This window comes from Pristiophorus japonicus, chromosome 11, assembly GCF_044704955.1.
Source record: "Pristiophorus japonicus isolate sPriJap1 chromosome 11, sPriJap1.hap1, whole genome shotgun sequence".
NCBI lineage: Eukaryota > Metazoa > Chordata > Chondrichthyes > Pristiophoridae > Pristiophorus > Pristiophorus japonicus.
Window position 1 is genome coordinate 25,226,180 of NC_091987.1, and position 24,703 is coordinate 25,250,882.

At 58.3% G+C, this 24,703-nt stretch overlaps 2 protein-coding genes across 2 annotated transcripts in view; one reads left to right on the forward strand and one right to left on the reverse strand.

The window, feature by feature from the left end:
• LOC139275700 (NACHT, LRR and PYD domains-containing protein 12-like) overlaps window positions 1-24,703 on the forward strand; it is a 190,018-nt gene that overhangs the window by 28,859 nt on the left and 136,456 nt on the right. The gene's annotated exons all lie outside the window — the stretch shown is intronic.
• On the reverse strand, window positions 7,968-20,061 carry LOC139275885 (uncharacterized; the record flags this gene model as incomplete). The annotated part of the gene is made up of 3 exons (XM_070893099.1): window positions 20,051-20,061; window positions 10,100-10,174; window positions 7,968-8,022 (listed from the first exon to the last, which is right to left on the reverse strand). Coding segments are annotated over exons 1-3 (141 nt in total), but the record flags the coding sequence as incomplete, so codon positions are not given.

Here is a 24,703-nt window from a genome sequence, read left to right on the forward strand (position 1 = left end):
GATTGGGGACTGGGGGATTGGGGGATTTGGGGTATTGGGGACTCGAGGATTGGGGACTGGGGGATTGTGGGATTGGGGATTGAAGACTGGGGGATTGGGCGATTGGGGATTGAGGATTGGGGATTGGGGACTGGGTATTGGGGACTAGGGGATTTGGGACTGGGGGACTTGGGGATTGGGGACTGGGGGATTGGGGACTGGGGATCAGGGGACTGGGGAATTTTGGGGAGTGGGGACTGGGGGACTGGGGAATTGGGGATTGGGGGATTGGGGCCTGGGGGATTGGGGACTGGGGGATTGGGGATTGGGTATTGGGGACTGGGGGATTGGGGACTGGGGGATTGGGAATTGGGGACTGAGTATTGTGGACTAGGGGATTTGGGACTTGGGGATTGGGGACTGGGTATTCGGGACTGGGGGATTTGGGACTGGGGGACTTGGGGATTTGGGGACTGGGGGATTGTGATTGGGGGACTGGGGGAGTGGGTATTGCGGGATTGGTGGACTGGGGGATTTGGGACTGGGATTGGGGACTGGGGGATTGGGGACTGGGGGTTTGGGGGATTGGGGATTGGGGACTGGGTATTGAGGACTGGAGGATTTGCGACTGGGTGACTGAGGATTGGGTGGATTGGGGACTGGGAGATTGGGGACTGGGGGATTGGGGATTGGGGGACTTGGGGACTGGGGGATTGGGGATTGGGGGATTGGGGACTGGGGGATTGGGGATTGGGGGATTGGGGGATCGGGGACTGGGGGAATGGGGACTGGGGGTTTGGGGACTGGGGGATTGGGGACTGTGGGATTAGGGGATCGGGGACTGGGGGATTGGGGATTGGGGGAATTGGGGACTGGGGGATTGGGGATTGAGGGATTGGGGTATTCGGGATTGGGGACTGGGGGATTGGGGATTGGGGGACTTGGGGACTGGGGGATTGGGGGACTTGGGGACTGGGGGATTGGGGGATTTGGGACTGGGGGATTGGGGACTGGATGTTTGGGGACTGGGGGATTGGGGACTGGGGGATTGGGGATTGGGGGACTTGAGGACTGGGGGATTGGGGGACTTGGGGACTGGGGGATTGGGGACTGGGGGATTGGGGGATTCGGGACTGGGGGATTAGGGGATTGGTGACTGGGTGATTGGGGGACTGGGGGACTGGGGACTGGGGGAGTGGGGACTGGGTGACTGAGGATTGGGGGATTGGGGAATGGGAGATTGGGGATTGGGGGAATTGGGGACTGGGGGATTGGGGATTGAGGGATTGGGGTATTCGGGATTGGGGACTGGGGGATTGGGGGACTTGGGGACTGGGGGATTGGGGGACTTGGGGACTGGGGGATTGGGGGATTTGGGACTGGGGGATTGGGGACTGGATGTTTGGGGACTGGGGGATTGGGGACTGGGGGATTGGGGATTGGGGGACTTGAGGACTGGGGGATTGGGGGACTTGGGGACTGGGGGATTGGGGACTGGGGGATTGGGGGATTCGGGACTGGGGGATTAGGGGATTGGTGACTGGGTGATTGGGGGACTGGGGACTGGGGGAGTGGGGACTGGGTGACTGAGGATTGGGGGATTGGGGAATGGGAGATTGGGGACTGGGTGTTTGGGGATTGGGGACTGGGGAATTGGGGACTGGGGGATTGGGGACTGGGGACTGGGAGATTGGGATATTGGGGGCTGGGCATTTGGTGATTGGGGCATTGGGGACACAAGGATTGGGGACTGGGGGATTGGGAATTGGGGCATTGGGGAATGGGAATTGGGGGATTGTGGACTTGGGGGATTGGGGATTGGGGACTCATGGATTGGGAACTCGGGATTGGGGGATTGAAGGATTAATGACTGGGGGATTGGGGACTGAAGGATCGTCAGATTGGGGATTGGCGACTGGGTGATTGGGGGATTGGGGACTGGGGGATTGGGGACTGGAGGATTGGGGATTGGGGACTGGAGGATTGGGGGACTGGGGGATTGGGGACTGGGGGACTGGGGATTGGGGGATTGGAGATTTGGGGGATTGGGTGATTGGGGAATTGGAGTTTGGGGGATTGGGGACTGGGGGATTAGGGTTTGTGGGATTGGGGATTGGGCAATTGGGGACTGGGGTATTGGGGATTGGGGAATTGTGGGATTGGGGCATTGGGGACTGGGGGATTGGGGAATGGGAATTGGGGGATTGGGGACTTGGGGGATTGGAGATTAGGGCATTGGGGATTGTGGAATGGGATTTGGGGATTGGGGTTTGGGGACTCGGGGATTGGGGACTCGGGGACTTGAGGATTGCGGGATTGGGAACTGAGGGATTGGGGGATTGGGGACTGAAGGATTGGGGGATTGGGGGACTGGGGATTGGGTAATTGAGGTTTGGGGGATTGGGGACTGGGGGATTGGGGGATTTGGGGTATTGGGGACTCGAGGATTGGGGACTGGGGGATTGTGGGATTGGGGATTGAAGACTGGGGGATTGGGCGATTGGGGATTGAGGATTGGGGATTGGGGACTGGGTATTGGGGACTAGGGGATTTGGGACTGGGGGACTTGGGGATTGGGGACTGGGGGATTGGGGACTGGGGATCAGGGGACTGGGGAATTTTGGGGAGTGGGGACTGGGGGACTGGGGAATTGGGGATTGGGGGATTGGGGCCTGGGGGATTGGGGACTGGGGGATTGGGGATTGGGTATTGGGGACTGGGGGATTGGGGACTGGGGGATTGGGAATTGGGGACTGAGTATTGTGGACTAGGGGATTTGGGACTTGGGGATTGGGGACTGGGTATTCGGGACTGGGGGATTTGGGACTGGGGGACTTGGGGATTTGGGGACTGGGGGATTGTGATTGGGGGACTGGGGGAGTGGGTATTGCGGGATTGGTGGACTGGGGGATTTGGGACTGGGATTGGGGACTGGGGGATTGGGGACTGGGGGATTGGGGGATTGGGGATTGGGGACTGGGTATTGAGGACTGGGGGATTTGCGACTGGGTGACTGAGTTTTGGGTGGATTGGGGACTGGGAGATTGGGGACTGGGGGATTGGGGATTGGGGGACTTGGGGACTGGGGGATTGGGGATTGGGGGATTGGGGATTGGGGGATTGGGGATTTGGGGATTGGGGATTGGGGGATCGGGGACTGGGGGATTGGGGACTGGGGGTTTGGGGACTGGGGGATTGGGGACTGGGATTGGGGGATCGGGGACTGGGGGATTGGGGATTGGGGGAATTGGGGACTGGGGGATTGGGGACTGAGGGATTGGGGTATTCGGGATTGGGGACTGGGGGATTGGGGATTGGGGGACTTGGGGACTGGGGGATTGGGGATTGGGGGACTTGGGGACTGGGGGATTGGGGATTGGGGGACTTGGGGACTGGGGGATTGGGGACTGGGGGATTGGGGGATTCGGGACTGGGGGATTGGGGATTGGGGGATTTGGGGACTGGGGGATTGGGGGATTTGGGGACTGGGGGATTGGGGATTGAGGACTGGGGGATTGGGGACTGGGGGATTTGGGACTGGGGATTGGGGGATTGGGGATTGGGGGACTTGGGGACTGGGAGATTGGGGACTGGGGGAATGGGGGATTTGGGACTGGGGGATTGGGGAATGGGTGTTTGGGGACTGGGGGATTGGAGACTGGGGGATCGGGGATTGGGGGACTTGAGGACTGGGGGATTGGGGATTGGGGGACTTGGGGACTGGGGGATTGGGGACTGGGGGATTGGGGGATTCGGGACTGGGGGATTGGGGATTGGGGGATTTGGGGACTGGGGGATTAAGGATTGAGGACTGGGGGATTGGGGACTGGGGGATTTGGGACTGGGGGATTGTGATTGGGGGACTGGGAGTGGGGATTGCGAGATTGGTGGACTGGGTGATTTGCGACTGGGGATTGGGGACTGGGGATTGGGGACTGGGGGATTGGTGATTGGGGATTGGGGACTGGGTATTGGGGACTAGGGGATTTGGGACTGGGGGACTTGGGGATTGGGGACTGGGGAATTGGGGACTGGGGAATTTTGGGGACTGGGGGATTGGGGACTGGGGGATTGGGGACTGGGGGATTGGGGACTGGGGGATGGGGGCTGTGGGATTGGGGACCAGGGGATTGAGAGAATGGGGACTGGGAGATTGGGATATTGGGGGCTGGGCATTGGGTGATTGGGGCATTGGGGACACAAGGATTGGGGACTGGGGGATTGGGAATTGGGGCATTGGGGAATGGGAATTGGGGGATTGTGGACTTGGGGGATTGGGGATTGGGGACTCATGGATTGGGGCCTCGGGATTGGGGGATTGAAGGATTAATGACTGGGGGATTGGGGACTGAAGGATCGTCGGATTGGGGTTTGGCGACTGGGTGATTGGGGGACTGGGGAATTGGGGATTGGGGGATTGGGGACTGGGGGATTGGGTACTGGAGGATTGGGGATTGGGGACTGGAGGATTGGGGGACTGGGGGATTGGGAACAGGGGGACTGGGCATTGAGGGACTTGGGGACTGGGGGATTGGGGGATTTGGGACTGGGGGATTGGGGACTGGGGGATTGGGGGATTTGGGACTGGGGGATTGGGGACTGGGTGTTTGGGGACTGGGGGATTGGGGACTTGGGGATTGGGGGACTTGAGGACTGGGGGATTGGGGATTGGGGGACTTGGGGACTGGGGGATTGGGGACTGGGGGATTGGGGGATTCGGGACTGGGGGATTGGGGATTGGGGGATTTGGGGACTGGGGGATTGGGGATTGGGGATTGAGGACTGGGGGATTGGGGACTGGGGGATTTGGGACTGGGGATTGGGGGATTGGGGACTGGGGGATTGGGGATTGGCGGACTTGGGGACTGGGGGATTGGGGACTGGGGGATTGGGATTGGGGGACTTGAGGATTGGGGATTGGGGGACTTGGGGACTGGGGGATTGGGGACTGGGGGATTCGGGACTGGGGGATTGGGGATTGGGGGATTTGGGGACTGGGGGATTGGGGATTGAGGACTGGGGGATTGGGGACAGGGGGATTTGGCACTGGGGGACTTGGGGATTTGGGGACTGGGGGATTGTGATTGGGGGACTGGGAGTGGGGATTGCGGGATTGGTGGACTGGGTGATTTGCGACTGGGGATTGGGGACTGGGGGATTGGTGATTGGGGATTGGGGACTGGGTATTTGGGACTAGGGGATTTGGGACTGGGGGACTTGGGGATTGGGGACTGGGGAATTGGGGACTGGGGAATTTTGGGGACTGGGGGATTGGGGACTGGGGGATTGGGGATTGGGGACTGGGGGATTGGGGACTGGGGGATTGGGGACTGGGGGATTGGGAATTGGGGACTGAGTATTGTAGACTAGGTGATTTGGGACTTGGGGATTGGGGACTGGGTATTCGGGAATGGGGGATTTGGGACTGGGGGACTTGGGGATTTGGGGACTGGGGGATTGTGATTGGGGGACTGGGGGAGTGGGTATTGCGGGATTGGTGGACTGGGGGATTTGGGACTGGGATTGGGGACTGGGGGATTGGGGACTGGGGGATTGGGGGATTGGGGATTGGGGACTGGGTATTGAGGACTGGGGGATTTGCGACTGGGTGACTGAGGATTGGGTGGATTGGGGACTGGGAGATTGGGGACTGGGGGATTGGGGATTGGGGGACTTGGGGACTGAGGGATTGGGTACTAGGGGATTGGGGGATTGGGGACTGGGGGATTGGGGACTTGGGGACTGGGGGATTGGGGATTGGGGATTGGGGGATTGGGGACTGGGGGATTGGGGGATTGGGGGCTGTGGGATTGGGGACCAGGGGATTGGGAGAATGGGGATTGTGGACTGGGAGATTGGGGTATTGTGGACTGTGGCATTGGGTGATTGGGGATTGGGGCATTGGAGACTCGATGATTGGGGGATTGGGGATTTGGGCATTGGGGCATTGGGGAATGGGAATTGGGGGATTGTGGACTTGGGGGATTGTGGACTTGGGGGATTGGGGATTGGGGACTCATGGATTGGGGACTCGGGATTGGGGGATTGGAGGATTAGTGACTGGGGAATTAGGGGATTGGTGACTGGGTGATTGGGGGACTGGGGAATTGGGGACTGGGGGACTGGGCATTGAGGGACTTGGGGACTGGGGGATTGGGGGATTGGGGGATTTGGGACTGGGGGATTGGGGACTGGGGGATTGGGGGATTTGGGACTGGGGGATTGGGGACTGGGTGTTTGGGGACTGGGGGATTGGGGACTTGGGGATTGGGGGACTTGAGGACTGGGGGATTGGGGATTGGGGGACTTGGGGACTGGGGGATTGGGGACTGGGGGATTGGGGGATTCGGGACTGGGGGATTGGGGATTGGGGGATTTGGGGACTGGGGGATTGGGGATTGGGGATTGAGGACTGGGGGATTGGGGACTGGGGGATTTGGGACTGGGGATTGGGGGATTGGGGACTGGGGGATTGGGGATTGGCGGACTTGGGGACTGGGGGATTGGGGACTGGGGGATTGGGGGATTTGGGACTGGGGGATTGGGGAATGGGTGTTTGGGGACTGGGGGATTGGAGACTGGGGGATTGGGGATTGGGGGACTTGAGGATTGGGGATTGGGGGACTTGGGGACTGGGGGATTGGGGACTGGGGGATTGGGGGATTCGGGACTGGGGGATTGGGGATTTGGGGACTGGGGGATTGGGGATTGCGGACTGGGGGATTGGGGACTGGGGGATTTGGCACTGGGGGACTTGGGGATTTGGGGACTGGGGGATTGTGATTGGGGGACTGGGAGTGGGGATTGCGGGATTGGTGGACTGGGTGATTTGCGACTCGGGATTGGGGACTGGGGGATTGGTGATTGGGGATTGGGGACTGGGTATTTGGGACTAGGGGATTTGGGACTGGGGGACTTGGGGATTGGGGACTGGGGAATTGGGGACTGGGGAATTTTGGGGACTGGGGGACTGGGGGATTGGGGATTGGGGACTGGGGGATTGGGGACTGGGGGATTGGGGACTGGGGGATTGGGAATTGGGGACTGAGTATTGTAGACTAGGTGATTTGGGACTTGGGGATTGGGGACTGGGTATTCGGGAATGGGGGATTTGGGACTGGGGGACTTGGGGATTTGGGGACTGGGGGATTGTGATTGGGGGACTGGGGGAGTGGGTATTGCGGGATTGGTGGACTGGGGGATTTGGGACTGAGATTGGGGACTGGGGGATTGGGGACTGGGGGATTGGGGGATTGGGGATTGGGGACTGGGTATTGAGGACTGGGGGATTTGCGACTGGGTGACTGAGGATTGGGTGGATTGGGGACTGGGAGATTGGGGACTGGGGGATTGGGGATTGGGGGACTTGGGGACTGAGGGATTGGGGACTAGGGGATTGGGGGATTGGGGACTGGGGGATTGGGGACTTGGGGACTGGGGGATTGGGGATTGGGGATTGGGGGATTGGGGACTGGGGGATTGGGGGATTGGGGGCTGTGGGATTGGGGACCAGGGGATTGGGAGAATGGGGATTGTGGACTGGGAGATTGGGGTATTGTGGACTGTGGCATTGGGTGATTGGGGATTGGGGCATTGGAGACTCGATGATTGGGGGATTGGGGATTTGGGCATTGGGGCATTGGGGAATGGGAATTGGGGGATTGTGGACTTGGGGGATTGTGGACTTGGGGGATTGGGGATTGGGGACTCATGGATTGGGGACTCGGGATTGGGGGATTGGAGGATTAGTGACTGGGGAATTAGGGGATTGGTGACTGGGTGATTGGGGGACTGGGGAATTGGGGATTGGGGACTGGGGGAGTGGGGACTGGGGGACTGAGGATTGGGGGATTGGGGAATGGGAGATTGGGGACTGGGTGTTTGGGGACTGGGGGATTGGGGATTGGAGATTGGGGGATTGGGGACTGGAGGATTGGGGATTGGGGGATTGGGGTTTGGGGACTGGGGGATTGGGGACTGGGGGATTGGGGACTGGGGATTGGGGACTGGGGGATTGGGGACTGGGGGATTGGGGATTGGGGACTGGGGGATGGGGGCTGTGGGATTGGGGACCAGGGGATTGGGAGAATGGGGACTGGGAGATTGGGATATTGGGGGCTGGGCATTGGGTGATTGGGGCATTGGGGACACGAGGATTGGGGACTGGGGGATTGGGAATTGGGGCATTGGGGAATGGGAATTGGGGGATTGTGGACTTGGGGGATTGGGGATTGGGGACTCATGGATTGGGGACTCGGGATTGGGGGATTGAAGGATTAATGACTGGGGGATTGGGGACTGAAGGATCGTCGGATTGGGGATTGGCGACTGGGTGATTGGGGGACTGGGGAATTGGGGATTGGGGGATTGGGGACTGGGGGATTGGGGACTGGAGGATTGGGGATTGGGGACTGGAGGATTGGGGGACTGGGGGATTGGGGACTGGGGGACTGGGGATTGGGGGATTGGAGATTTGGGGGATTGGGTGATTGGGGAATTGGAGTTTGGGGGATTGGGGACTGGGGGATTAGGGTTTGTGGGATTGGGGATTGAGCAATTGGGGACTGGGGTATTGGGGATTGGGGAATTGTGGGATTGGGGCATTGGGGACTGGGGGATTGGGGAATGGAAATTGGGGGATTGGGGACTTGGGGGATTGGGGATTAGGGCATTGGGGATTGTGGAATGGGATTTGGGGATTGGGGTTTGGGGACTCGGGGATTGGGGACTCGGGGACTTGGGGATTGCGGGATTGGGAACTGAGGGATTGGGGGATTGGGGACTGAAGGATTGGGGGATTGGGGGACTGGGGATTGGGTAATTGAGGTTTGGGGGATTGGGGACTGGGGAATTGGGGGATTTGGGGTATTGGGGACTCGAGGATTGGGGACTGGGGGATTGTGGGATTGGGGATTGAAGACTGGGGGATTGGGCGATTGGGGATTGAGGATTGGGGATTGGGGACTGGGTATTGGGGACTAGGGGATTTGGGACTAGGGGACTTGGGGACTGGGGGATTGGGGACTGGGGATCAGGGGACTGGGGAATTTTGGGGAGTGGGGACTGGGGGACTGGGGAATTGGGGATTGGGGGATTGGGGCCTGGGGGATTGGGGACTGGGGGATTGGGTATTGGGGACTGGGGGATTGGGGACTGGGGGATTGGGAATTGGGGACTGAGTATTGTGGACTAGGGGATTTGGGACTTGGGGATTGGGGACTGGGTATTCGGGACTGGGGGATTTGGGACTGGGGGACTTGGGGATTTGGGGACTGGGGGATTGTGATTGGGGGACTGGGGGAGTGGGTATTGCGGGATTGGTGGACTGGGGGATTTGGGACTGGGATTGGGGACTGGGGCATTGGGGACTGGGGGATTGGGGATTGGGGACTGGGTATTGAGGACTGGGGGATTTGCGACTGGGTGACTGAGGATTGGGTGGATTGGGGACTGGGAGATTGGGGACTGGGGGATTGGGGACTTGGGGACTGGGGGATTGGGGACTGGGGGATTGCGGGATTGGGGACTGGGGGATTGGGGACTTGGGGATTGGGGGATCGGGGACTGGGGGATTGGGGACTGGGGGATTGGGACTGGGGGATTGGGGACTGTGGGATTGGGGGATCGGGGACTGGGGGATTGGGGATTGGGGGAATTGGGGACTGGGGGATTGGGGACTGAGGGATTGGGGTATTCGGGATTGGAGATTGGGGACTGGGGGATTGGGGATTGGGGGACTTGGGGACTGGGGGATTGGGGACTGGGGTATTGGGGGATTTGGGACTGGGGGATTGGGGACTGGATGTTTGGGGACTGGGGGATTGGGGACTGGGGGATTGGGGATTGGGGGACTTGAGGACTGGGGGATTGGGGCACTTGGGGACTGGGGGATTGGGGACTGGGGGATTGGGGGATTCGGGACTGGGGGATTTAGGATTGGGGGATTTGGGGACTGGGGGATTGGGGGATTTGGGGACTGGGAGATTGGGGATTGAGGACTGGGGGATTGGGGACTGGGGGATTTGGGACTGGGGATTGGGGGATTGGGGACTGGGGGATTGGGGATTGGGGGACTTGGGGACTGGGGGATTGGGGACTGGGGGATTGGGGGATTTGGGACTGGGGGATTGGGGAATGGGTGTTTGGGGACTGGGGGATTGGAGACTGGGGGATTGGGGATTGGGGGACTTGAGGACTGGCGGATTGGGGGACTGGGGGATTGGGGGATTCGGGACTGGGGGATTGGGGATTGGGGGATTTGGGGACTGGGGGATTGGGGATTGAGGACTGGGGGATTGGGGACTGGGGGATTTGGGACTGGGGGACTTGGGGATTTGGGGACTGGGGGATTGTGATTGGGGGACTGGGAGTGGGGATTGCGAGATTGGTGGACTGGGTGATTTGCGACTGGGGATTGGGGACTGGGGATTGGGGACTGGGGGATTGGTGATTGGGGATTGGGGACTGGGTATTGGGGACAAGGGGATTTGGGACTGGGGGACTTGGGGATTGGGGACTGGGGGATTGGGGACTGGGGAATTGGGAACTGGGGAATTTTGGGGACTGGGGGATTGGGGATTGGGGACTGGGGGACTGGGGGATTGGGGATTGGGGACTGGGGGATGGGGGCTGTGGGATTGGGGACCAGGGGATTGGGAGAATGGGGACTGGGAGATTGGGATATTGGGGGCTGGGCTTTGGGTGATTGGGGCATTGGGGACACGAGGATTGGGGACTGGGGGATTGGGAATTGGGGCATTGGGGAATGGGAATTGGGGGATTGTGGACTTGGGGGATTGGGGATTGGGGACTCATGGATTGGGGACTCGGGATTGGGGGATTGAAGGATTAATGACTGGGGGATTGGGGACTGAAGGATCGTCGGATTGGGGATTGGCGACTGGGTGATTGGGGGACTGGGGAATTGGGGATTGGGGGATTGGGGACTGGGGGATTGGGTACTGGAGGATTGGGGATTGGGGACTGGAGGATTGGGGGACTGGGGGATTGGGGACTGGGGGACTGGGGATTGGGGGATTGGAGATTTGGGGGATTGGGGAATTGGAGTTTGGGGGATTGGGGACTGGGGAATTAGGGTTTGTGGGATTGGGGATTGGGCAATTGGGGACTGGGGTATTGGGGATTGGGGAATTGTGGGTTTGGGGCATTGGGGACTGGGGGATTGGGGAATGGGACTTGGGGGATTGGGGACTTGGGGGATTGGGGATTAGGGCATTGGGGATTGTGGAATGGGATTTGGGGATTGGGGTTTGGGGACTCGGGGATTTTGGGGAGTGGGGATTGGGGACTGGGGAATTGGGGATTGGGGGATTGGGGCCTGGGGGATTGGGGACTGGAGGATTGGGGATTGGGTATTGGGGATTGGGGACTGGAGGATTGGGGACTGGGGGATTGGGGACTGGGGTTTGGGAATTGGGGACTGAGTATTGTGGACTAGGGGATTTGGGACTTGGGGATTGGGGACTGGGTATTCGGGACTGGGGGATTTGGGACTGGGGGACTTAGGGATTTGGGGACTGGGGGATTGTGATTGGGGGACTGGGGGAGTGGGTATTGCGGGATTGGTGGACTGGGGGATTTGGGACTGGGATTGGGGACTGGGGGATTGGGGACTGGGGGATTGGGGGATTGGGGATTGGGGACTGGGTATTGAGGACTGGGGGATTTGCGACTGGGTGACTGAGGATTGGGTGGATTGGGGACTGGGAGATTGGGGACTGGGGGATTGGGGATTGGGGGACTTGGGGACTATGGATTGGGGACGAGGGGATTGGGGGATTGGGGACTGGGGGATTGGGGATTGGGGGACTGGGGGATTGGGGGATTGGGGACTGGGGGATTGGGGACTGGGGGATTGGGGGATTGGGGACTGGGGGATTGGGGGGATTGGGGACTGGGGGATTGGGGGATTGGGGACTGGGGGATTGGGGATTTGGGGACTTGGGGATTGGGGACTGGGTATTGAGGTCTGGGGGATTTGCGACTAGGTGACTGAGGATTGGGTGGATTGGGGACTGGGAGATTGGGGACTGGGTGTTTGGGGACTGGGGGATTGGGGACTGTGGGATTGGGGGATCGGGGACTGGGGGATTGGGGATTGGGGGAATTGGGGACTGGGGGATTGGGGACTGAGGGATTGGGGGACTCGAGATTGGGGATTGGGGACTGGGGGATTGGGGGATTGGGGACTGGGGGATTGGGGGACTGGGGGATTGGGGACTGGGGGATTGGGGGATTGGGGACTGGGGGATTGGGGAATTTTGGACTGGGGGATTGGGGATTGGGGGACTTGAGGACTGGGGGATTGGGGATTGGGGGACTTGGGGACTGGGGGATTGGGGACTGGGGGATTGGGGGATTCGGGACTGGGGGATTGGGGATTTGGGGATTGGGGATTGGGGATTGAGGACTGGGGGATTGGGGACTGGGGGATTTGGGACTGGGGATTGGGGGATTGGGGACTGGGGGATTGGGGATTGGGGGACTTGGGGACTGGGGGATTGGGGATTGGGGGATTTGGGACTGGGGGATTGGGGAATGGGTGTTTGGGGACTGGGGGATTGGAGACTGGGGCATTGGGGATTGGGGGACTTGAGCACTGGGGGATTGGGGATTGGGGGACTTGGGGACTGGGGGATTGGGGACTGGGGGATTGGGGGATTCGGGACTGGGGGATTGGGAATTGGGGGCTGGGGGATTGGGGATTGAGGACTGAGGGATTGGGGACTGGGGGATTAGGGACTGGGGGACTTGGGGATTTGGGGACTGGGGGATCGTGATTGGGGGACTGGGAGTGGGGATTGGTGGACTGGGTGATTTGCGACTGGGGATTGGGGACTGGGGATTGGGGACTGGGGGATTGGTGATTGGGGATTGGGGACTGGGTATTGGGGACTAGGGGATTTGGGACTGGGGGACTTGGGGATTGGGGACTGGGGGATTGGGGACTGGGGAATTGGGGACTGGGGAATTTTGGGGACTGGGGGATTGGGGATTGGGGACTGGGGGATTGAGGACTGGTGGATTGGGGATTGGGGACTGGGGGATTGGGGACTGGGGGATTGGGAATTGGGGACTGAGTATTGTAGACTAGGGGATTTGGGACTTGGGGATTGGGGACTGGGTATTCGGGAATGGGGGATTTGGGACTGGGGGATTGTGATTGGGGGACTGGGGGAGTGGGTATTGCGGGATTGGTGGACTGGGGGATTGGGGACTGGGGGATTGGGGACTGGGGGATTGGGGGATTGGGGATTGGGGACTGGGTATTGAGGACTGGGGGATTTGCGACTGGGTGACTGAGGATTGGGTGGATTGGGGACTGGGAGATTGGGGACTGGGGGATTGGGGATTGGGGGACTTGGGGACTGGGGGATTGGGGACTAGGGGATTGGGGGATTGGGGACTTGGGGACTGGGGGATTGGGGATTGGGGACTGGGGGATTGGGGACTTGGGGACTGGGGGATTGGGGGCTGTGGGATTGGGGACCAGGGGATTGGGAGAATGGGGATTGTGGACTGGGAGATTGGGGTATTGGGGACTGGGGCATTGGGTGATTGGGGATTGGGGCATTGGGGACTGGATTGGGGGATTGGGGATTTGGGCATTGGGGCATTGGGGAACTGGAATTGGGGGATTGTGGACTTGGGGGATTGTGGACTTGGGGGATTGGGGATTGGGGACTTATGGATTGGGGACTCGGGATTGGGGGATTGGAGGATTAGTGACTGGGGGATTAGGGGATTGGTGACTGGGTGATTGGGGGACTGGGGAATTGGGGATTGGGGACTGGGGGAGCGGGGACTGGGTGACTGAGGATTGGGGGATTGGGGACTGGGAGATTGGGGACTGGGTGTTTGGGGACTGGGGGATTGGGGATTGGGGATTGGGGGATTGGGGACTGGGGGATTGGGGACTGGGGGATTGGGGACTGGGGGATTGGGGACTGGGGAATTGGGGACTGGGGATTGGGGACTGGGGGATTGGGGACTGGGGGATTGGGGATTGGGGACTGGAGGATGGGGGCTGTGGGATTGGGGACCAGGGGATTGGGAGAATGGGGACTGGGAGATTGGGATATTGGGGGCTGGGCATTGGGTGATTGGGGCATTGGGGCATTGGGGACACGAGGATTGGGCGATTGGGGACTGGGGGATTGGGAATTGGGGCATTGGGGAATGGGAATTGGGGGATTGTGGACTTGGGGGATTGGGGATTGGGGACTCATGGATTGGGGACTCGGGATTGGGGGATTGAAGGATTAATGACTGGGGGATTGGGGACTGAAGGATCGTCGGATTAGGGATTGGCGACTGGGTGATTGGGGGACTGGGGAATTGGGGATTGGGGGATTGGGGACTGGGGGATTGGGGACTGGAGGATTGGGGATTGGGGACTGGAGGACTGGGGGACTGGGGGGCTGGGGATTGGGGGATTGGGGATTTGGGGGATTGGGTGATTGGGGAATTGGAGTTTGGGGGATTGGGGACTGGGGGATTAGGGTTTGTGGGATTGGGGATTGGGCAATTGGGGACTGGGGTATTGGGGATTGGGGAATTGTGGGATTGGGGCATTGGGGACTGGGGGATTGGGGAATGGGAATTGGGGGATTGGGGACTTGGGGGATTGGGAATTAGGGCATTGGGGATTGTGGAATGGGATTTGGGGTTTGGGGACTCGAGGACTTGGGGATTGCGGGATTGGGAACTGAGGGATTGGGGGATTGGGGACTGAAGGATTGGGGGATTGGCGGACTGGGGATTGGGTAATTGGGGTTTGGGGGATTGGGGATTGGGGGATTTGGGGTATTGGGGACTCGAGGATTGGGGACTGGGGGATTGTGGGATTGGGGATTGGAGACTGGGGGATTGGGCGATTGGGGATTGAGGATTGGGGACTGGGTATTGGGGACTAGGGGATTGGGGACTGGGGGATTGGGGAGTGGGGTATTGGTGATTGGGGACTGGGGGATTGGGGACTGGGGGTTTGGGGACTGGGGGATTGGGAATTGGGGAATGAGTATTGTGGACTAGGGGATTTGGGACTTGGGGATTGGGGACTGGGTATTCGGGACTGGGGGATTTGGGACTGGGGGACTTGGGGATTTGGGGACTGGGGGATTGTGATTGGGGGACTGGGGGAGTGGGTATTGCGGGATTGGTGGACTGGGGGATTTGGGACTGGGATTGGGGACTGGGGGATTGGGGACTGTGGGATTGGGGGATTGGGGATTGGGGACTGGGTATTGAGGACTGGGGGATTTGCGACTGGGTGACTGAGGATTGGGTGGATTGGGGACTGAGAGATTGGGGACTGGGGGATTGGGGATTGTGGACTTGGGGACTGGGGGATTGGGGACTGGAGGATTGGGGGATTGGGGACTGGGGGATTGGGGATTTGGGGACTTGGGGATTGGGGACTGGGGGATTGGGGATTGGGGACTGGGGGATTGGGGGCTGTGGGATTGGGGACCAGGGGATTGGGAGAATGGGGACTGGGGCATTGGGTGATTGGGGATTGGGGCATTGGGGACTCGATGATTGGGGGATTGTGGATTGGGGCATTGGGGCATTGGGGAATGGGAATTGGGGGATTGTGGACTTGGGGGATTGGGGATTGGGGACTCATGGATTGGGGACTCGGGATTGGGGGATTGGAGGATTAGTGATTGGGGGATTGGTGACCGGGTGATTTGGGGACTGGGGAATTGGGGATTGGGGACTGGGGGAGTGGGGACTGGGTGACTGAGGATTGGGGGATTGGGGACTGGGAGATTGGGGACTGGGGGATTGGGGATTGGGGGACTTGGGGACTGGGGGATTGGGGTCTGGGGACTGGGGGATTGGGGACTGGGGGATTGGGGACTGGGGATTGGGGACTGGGGATTGGGGACATGGGATTGGGGATTGGGGATTGGGGACTGGGGATTTGGGGACTGGGGGATTGGGGACTGGGGATTGGGGACTGGGGGATTGGGGACTGGGGGACTGGGGGATTGGGGACTGGGGAATTGGGGGCTGGGGGATTGGGGATTGGGGGATTGGGGACTGGGGGATTGGGCGCTGGGGGACTGGGGGCTGGGGGATTGGGGACATGGGATTGGGGATTGGGGACGGGGAATTGGGGACTGGGGGATTGGGGACTGGGGATTGGGGAGTGGGTATTGCGGGATTGGTGGACTGGGGGATTGGGTGACTGGGGAATTGGGGACAAGGGGATTGGGGATTGGGGACTGGGTATTGAGGACTGGGGGATTCGCGATTGGGTGACTGAGGATTGGGGGATTGGGGACTGGGAGGTTGGGGACTGGGTGTTTGGTTCCTGGGGGATTGGGGACTGGGGGACTTGGGGACTGGGGGATTGGGGACTGGGGATTGAGGACTGGGGAAAGGGGACTGGGGGATTGGGGACTGGGGGATTGGGGACTGGGGTATTGGGACTGGGGGATTGGGGACTGGGTGATTGGGGACTGGGGATTGGGGACTGGGTGATTGAGGACTGGGGATTGGGGACTGGGGGATTGGGGATTGGGTGATTGGGGACTGGGGGATTGGGGATTGGGGACTGGGTGATTGGGGACTGGGGATTGGGGACTGGGGGATTGGGGACTAGGGGATTGGGAGAATGGGGACTGCGGGATTGGGGACTGGGAGATTGGGGACTGGGGGATTGGGGACTGGGTGATTGGGGAGTGGGGATTGGGGACTGGGGGATTGGGGACTGGGGGATTGGGAGAATGGGAACTGCGGGATTGGGGACTGGGAGATTGGGGACTGGGGCATTGGGTGATTGGGAATTGGGGCATTGGGTGATTGGGGATTGGGGACTGGGGGATTGGGGACTGGGGGATTGGGGACTGGGGATTGGGGACTGGGGGATTGGGGACTGGGGGATTGGGAGAATGGGGACTGCGGGATTGGGGACTGGGAGATTGGGGACGGGGGCATTGGGTGATTGGGAATTGGGGCATTGGGGACTCGAGGATTGGGGGATTGGGGATAGGGGCATTGGGGAATGGGAATTGGGGGAATGTGGACTTGGGGGATTGGGGATTGGGGACTCGTGGATTGGGGACTCAGGATTGGGGGATTGGAGGATTAGTGACTTTGGGATTGGGGGATTGGGGACTGAAGGATTGGGGGATTGGGGATTGGCGACTGGGGAATTGGGGATTGGGGGATTGGGGTCTGGGGGATTGGGGATTGGGGGATTGGGGACTGGGGGACTGGGGAATTGGGGTTTAGGGGATTGGAGACTGGGGGATTGGGGTTTGTGGGATTGGGGTATTGGGGATTGTGGAATTGGGGATTGGGGGATTGAGGATTGGGGATTGGGGCATTGGGGAATGGGAATTGGTGACTTGGGGGACTGGGGGATTGGTGATTGGGGACTCGGGGATTGGGGGATTGGGAATTGGTGACTGAGGGATTGTGGATTGGGGGATTGGGGACTGGGGGATTTGGGGACGGGGGTACTGGGGACTGGGGGATTTGGGGACTGGGGGACTTGGAGACTGGGGGATTGGGGACTGGGGGATTGGGGAGTGGGGATTGGGGACTGGGGGATTGGGGACTGGGGGATTGTGATTGGGGGACTGGGGGAGTGGGTATTGCGGGATTGGTGGACTGGGGGATTTGTGATTGGGGACTGGGTATTGGGGACTTGGGGATTGGGGGATTGGGGACTGGGGGATTTGTGATTGGGGACTGGGTATTGGGGACTTGGGGATTGGGGGATTGGGGATTGGGGGATTGGGGACTGGGGGATTGGGGACTGGGGATCAGGGGACTGGGGAATTTTGGGGAGTGGGGACTGGGGGATTGGGGACTGGGGGATTGGGGATTGGGGACTGGGTATTGTGGACTGGGGGATTGTGATTGGGGGACTGGGGGAGTGGGTATTGCGGGATTGGTGGACTGGGGGATTTGGGACTGGGATTGGGGACTGGGAATTGAGGACTGGGGGATTGGGGACTGGGAGATTGGGGACTGGGTGTTTGGGGATTGGGGGACTTCGGGACTGGGGGATTGGGGATTGGGGGATTGGGGATTGGGGGATTTGGGGACTGGGGGATTGGCGACTGGGGGATTGGGGACTTGGGGATTGGGGACATGGGATTGGGGATTGGGGACTTGGGGTCTGGGGACTGGGGGATTGGGGACTGGGGATTTGGGACTGGGGATTGGGGACTGGGGATTGGGGACTGGGGGATTGGGGACTGGGGATTGGGGACTGGGGGATTGGGGACTGGGGATTGGGGACTGGGGGATTGGGGACTGGGGATTGGGGACATGGGATTGGGGATTGGGGACTGGGGGATTGGGGGCTGGGGGATTGGGGGATTGGGGACTGGGGGATTGGGGGCTGGGGGACTAGGGGATTGGGGGCTGGGGGACTGGGGATTGGGGACATGGGATTGGGGATTGGGGACTGGGGAATTGGGGACTAGGGGATTGGGGACTGGGGATTGGGGGATTCGGGACTGGGGGATTGGGGGATTGGGGATTGGGGATTGGGGGACTGGGGATTGGGGACTGGGGATTGGGGATTGGGGGATTGGGGACTGGGGGATTGGGGGCTGAGGGATTGGGGACTAGGAGACTGTGGGATTGGGGACCAGGGGATTGGGGCATTGGGGACTGGGGAATTGGGGACTAGGGGATTGGGGACTGGGGGATTGGGGAATGGAAATTGGGGGATTGTGGACTTGGGGGATTGGGGACTCGTGGATTGGGGACTCGGGATTGGGGTATTGGAGGATTAGTGACTGGGGGATTGGGGATTGGGGCATTGGGGACTCGAGGATTGGGGGATTGGGGACTGGGGGATTCGGGAATGGGAATTGGGGGATTGTGGACTTGGGGGATTGGGGATTGGGGACTCGTGGATTGGGGACTCGGGATTGGGGTATTGGAGGATTAGTGACTGGGGGACTGGGGATTGGGGGATTGGGGACTGAAGGATTGGGGACTGGGGGATTGGGGGACTGGGGAATTGGGGATTGGGGACTGGGGGATTGGGGACTGGGGGTTTGGGGTTTGGGGACTGGGGGTTTGGGGATTGGGGACTGGGGGATTGGGGGACTGGGCGCTGGGCACTGGGGACTAGGGAACGGGCCCCCTTACTCTGGTACGCCAACCCCCTTGCAATAAAGGCCAACAGGCCATTTGCCTTCCTTACTACTTGCTGTACCTGCAGGCTAACTCTGTGTTTGTTGCACAATGATTCTCAAATACATGTGGGCACTGTCTCAGGATCCGGGTCTGGCCATTTAGGGCCACGGAGGGCTATGGATACTCAGTCGTTGAGTATATTCAAGTAGAGATTGATAGATTTTTGGACTCCCGGGGAATCATGGGACAGGGTGGGAAAGTGGAGTTGAAGATCAGCCGTGATCTGCAATTTATATCAATGATTTGGATGAGGGGACCCAATGTAATATATCCAAGTTTGCTGATGATACAAAGCTCGGTAGATACAATGTCAGTTGTGAGGAGGATGCAAAGAGGCTTCAAGGGGATAGACAGGCTAAGTGAGTGGGCAAGAACATGGCAACTGGAATATAATGTGGAGAAATGTGAAGTGATCCACTTTGATAGGAAAAATAGAAAAGCAGAGTATTTTTTAAATGATGAGAGATTGGGAAATGTTGGTGTTCAGAGGGACCTGGGTGTCCTTGTACACCAATCACTGAAAGTTAACATGCAGGTACAGCAAGCAATTTTTTTTGTCTGTGTTCCTGGGATGTGGGCGTCGCTGGCAAGGCCGGCATTTATTGCCCATCCCTAATTGCCCATGAGAAGGTCAAGCCGCCTTCTTGAACCGCTGCAGTCCGTGTGGTGAAGGTTCTCCCACAGTGCTGCTCGGGAGGGAGTTCCAGCATTCCCTGAAGTTCTCTGGAAAGTGTAACTGGAACCGCCCAGCCCAAGTTCTGACTTGCTTTCCAACTTGTAATTCCATTCAATTTGACTTCAGAAGCCACAGTGGATAGATCTCCCCAAACACCAGCAAGTTCCAGCCGAAGTCCCTTACCCCAGTGCAAAAACTTACCCCCCGGCCATAGATGGGGCATTGTGTGCAGATTGTGAACAAGTTTATTGGGTATGAAGTGAGTAGTGACAGTGTCGTGACATCAGGATTTCATCCACTCCAACCATGTCCCTTGTAACACGCAGCGACCTTGCACGCACCAGGGGGAAGGAAGAATGTCATCCGCCTTCCCTCTCTCCCCTCCGATACAACCCCCCCGCCCACCTGTGTCACTCCCCCCACCCCCAGGCTCTCTCTCTCTCTTCCCCCCTCCTCCCCAAGCTCTCTCCCCCCTGCCCCCGGCCAAATTATCTCTCCCCCCCCAAGAGGGGGGCTCGGGGCTGTTGGGTGGGGGTGGGGGGGCTCGGGGCTGTGAGGGCTGTCATGTATCTTACATTATTATATATAACTGTATCCCAACATGCTATACATGACTGTAATAAGATATGACCTGTAACCACCAGCATACCTTACCACCGGGGGTGCACTTGCAAGAGACAGGTATATAAGCACAGGTCTCAGGCAAGTGCAGCATTCCAGAGCTGTGAAATAAAAGGTGCAGGTCCAGAGTGACCTTGACTTCACTACATGCCTCGTGTGAATCTGTACTGAGCGGACAGGACTTTACAGTGGCGACGGGTTACGGGATTACAGAATCCACAGAATGGCGAACAACGGATCAGATGAAAAGTACAATGCGGGAGACAATTGGGAGGACTTTATAGAAAGGCTTCAGCAAAGCTTTGTAACCAAAGACTGGTTAGGCGACGATACGGCAGACAAGAGAAGAGCCCATCTCTTGACCAGCTGTGGCTTGAAAACATACGCTTTAATGAAGGATCTGTTGGCACCTGAGAAACCAGCAAGCAAGTCATTTGAAGAATTGAGCACACTGGTAAGAGACCACCTGAAGCCAGCGAGCAGCCTACACATGGCCAGACACAGGTTCTACAACTACAGACGCTGTGTGGGCCAGAGCATACCCGACTTCGTGGCGGAACTTCGGAGGTTGGCTAGTTTATGTGAGTTCCCCGATGAACTGAGGAGAGAAATGCTGAGAGACTTTTTCATTGAAGAAATAGGCCACGCAGGCATATTCCGAAAGCTCATAGAGACCAAGAACCTGACCTTAGAGGCAGCAGCACTGGTTGCACAGACATTCTTGGTAGGGGAAGAAGAAACGAGGTTGATTTACAATGCAGGTACGACAACGAACGAAATAATGGAACAAGGAGTTCACAGCATTAGAAAAGCTGCTACCCCCACACACAGACAAAACCGGCAGAACAGGCTTTCGACAGCAAGCAGTGGCAACAGAAGCCATCAAGGGCCACAGGAGCGGCCGTTCACACCTCATCAACTCACAATGCAAGCAATCAACTACAAACTGAGAGAAGCTCAAGAGAGATCAGCCAGATGCAGCTCATTCTTTGCAAGCAGTCTGTGCTGGAGGTGTGGGGGTGGGCACTCGTCAAGCGAATGTCGATTTCAGCAGGCTGTTTGCAGGAACTGTGAAGATACAGGGCATTTGGTCCGCATGTGCAAAAAAACGGCAGCTCGGCTGGTATATGAATCGGATGGTTCGGAAAGCGGACCAGAAGACGGTGGGGACAGTACCCGGGACACCGATGTACAGCGGGTCAACACGATCAATGGCCGCTGCTCCTATGACAGGATGCCTCCTATAATGATGAGGGTCCTACTCAACGGGATATCTGTCAACATGGAGCTGGAGACAGGAGCGAGTCAATCTCTCATGGGCGCTCAACAATTTGAACAACTGTGGCCGCATAAAAGAGACAGACCAAAACTCACAAGGGTCGACACCACACACGACACCACATTATATCACCTGTGGAATTTAGCGACTGGGCAAGTCCCATCGTTCCAGTCATGAAGCCTGATGGATCCGTACGAATCTGTGGGGACTACAAATCCACCATAAACAGAGTCTCCCTACAGGACTAGTACCCGCTGCCCAGAGCGGAGGACTTATTTGCCACATTGGCTGGAGGTAAACTTTTCTCAAAATTAGACCTCACATCTGCGTATATGATGCAAGAATTGACCGAGGAATCCAAGCTACTCACCACCATCAACACACATCGAGGTCTTTTCATGTACAATCGATGCCCATTCGGCATCAGGTCGGCAGCTGCCATATTCCAGCGCAACATGGAGAGTCTGCTCAAGTCCATCCCGGGGACGGTTGTATTTCAAGACGACATACTTATCACGGGCAGGGACACCAACTCCCATCTCCGTAATTTGGAGGAAGTATTAAAGTGGTTGGATCAGGTAGGCCTACGAGTCAAGAAATCCAAGTGCCTGTTTCTCGCACCCGAGGTTGAATTTTTGGGCAGAAGGATTGCTGCTGATGGAATCCGCCCAACAGAGTCCAAAACCGAAGCAATTCGCCTGGCACCCAGGCCCCAGAATGTCTCAGAACTGCGCGCCTTTCTCGGGCTACTCAATTACTTTGGGAACTTTATGCAGAACTTAAGCACGCTGCTGGAGCCTCTCCACGTGCTACTCAGGAAGGGGTGCGATTGGTTTTGGGGGGACGCCCAGGAACGCGCCTTCACTAAGGCACGCAACCTTCTGTGTTCCAACAGTGTTTTGACTTTCTTTGCCCAGGTAAAAAGCTAGTTCTCACATGCGATGTGTCAGCGTATGGGGTCGGGTGCGTTTTGCAACATGTCAATAGTGCGGGCAAATTACAACCCATAGCTTATGCCTCCAGGTCACTTTCGCGGGCAGAGCGCGGGTACAGAATGGTAGAGAAGGAGGCGCTCGCGTGCGTGTACGGTGTCAAAAAGATGCACCAATACCTTTTCGGGGCCAAGTTCGCGTTAGAAACCGACCACAAGCCCCTCACGTCCCTCCTATCCGAGAGCAAGGCAATAAACGCCAATGCCTCAGCGCGAATTCAACGGTGGGCACTCATGCTGGCGTCCTACAACTATACCATAAGGCACAGACCAAGCACAGACAACTGTGCCGACGTGCTCAGCAGGCTACCCCTGGCGACCACGGAAGGGTCTGACGAACAGGACTGTGAGATAGTCATGGCAATCAATGCCTTTGAGTCCACAGGTTCGCCCATGACGGCTCGCCAAATCAGAGCCTGGACGGCCAGCGACCCCACGTTATCCTTAGTAAAAAGATGTGTCCGAACCGGTGACTGGGCAGAGGCTCGCGATGCCTACCCCGAGGAATTAAAACCCTTTCACAGGCACATGCATGAGCTATCACTACAAGCAGACTGCCTGATATGGGGCAGCCGGGTAGTCATGCCTCTGCGAGGCAGAGAGGCATTTGTCCGGGTGCTCCACCGCGAGCACCCGGGGATCGTTCTCATGAAGGCCACAGCCAGATCCCACGTCTAGTGGCCTGGTATTGATGCGGACTTGGAGCTCTGCGTCCGAAGTGCAGCATTTGTGCCCAACTCAGCATTGCCGCCAGGGAGGCTCCACTGAGCCCCTGGCCCTGGCCTACCAAACCGTGGTCGCGGGTGCACGTAGACTACGCGTGCCCATTCATGGGCAAAATGTTCCTCGTAGTTGTAGATGCATTTTTAAAGTGGATTCAATGCACCATTTTAAACTCGAGCACAACCTCCACCACTGTGCAGAGCCTCGCAACCATGTTTGCAACGCACGGAACCCCTGACATATTGGTCAGTGACAAAGGTCCGTGCTTCACCAGCGCAGAATTCCAAGACTTTATAATTGACCACGGCATAAATCACGTCAAGACGGCACCATTCAAGCCAGCCTCCAATGGCCAGGCGGAAAGAGCAGTGCAAATCATTAAACAAGGCATTCTTAAAATCCAAGGTCCCACACTGCAGGGTCGCCTGTCGCGACTGCTGTTGGCATACAGATCTCGTCCGCACTCATTGACTGGGATCCCCCCCCCGCGCAACTGTTGATGAAAAGGACACTTAAAAACAAGGCTCTCATTAATCCTCCCAGACATGCACGAAATCGTTGAGGCAAAGCGCCGTAAGCTGACTGAGTACCATGACAGAAATTCGAGGGGGAGATGGAATGAGATAGGGGACAAAGTGTTTGTACTAAACTATGGCAGGGGTCCCAAATGGCTTGCAGGGACAGTAACGGGCAAGGAAGGAAACAGGCTACTGGTAGTACAAATGGACAATGGCAAAACCTGTCGGAGGCATGTAGACCAAGTCAAAAGCAGATTTACCAACAGCACTGCGTAACCAGAGGCAGACTACAATGTGGAACTAGCACCACACCTGGTGGACAGACAGAAGGAACAACCTGAGGAAAGGGCAATCCCAACAGACAGCCCAGGCGAGTCAACAACAATCACATCAATCGAAACAGACAGCCCAGGCGAGATACCAGCAACCACACCCAAAGAAAAACAGACACCAAGGCAAACAACTGAACCACAACTCAGACGCTCCACGCGAGAGCGTAGACCACCTGAGAGACTGAACTTATAAAGACAATAAGACCTTGGGGGAGGGTGATGTCATGTATCTTACATTATTATATATGACTGTATCCCAACATGCTATACATGACTGTAATAAGATATGACCTGTAACCACCAGCATACCTTACCACCAGGGGTGCACTTGCAAGAGACAGGTCTATAAGGGCAGGTCTCAGGCAATTGCAGCATTCCAGAGCTGTGAAA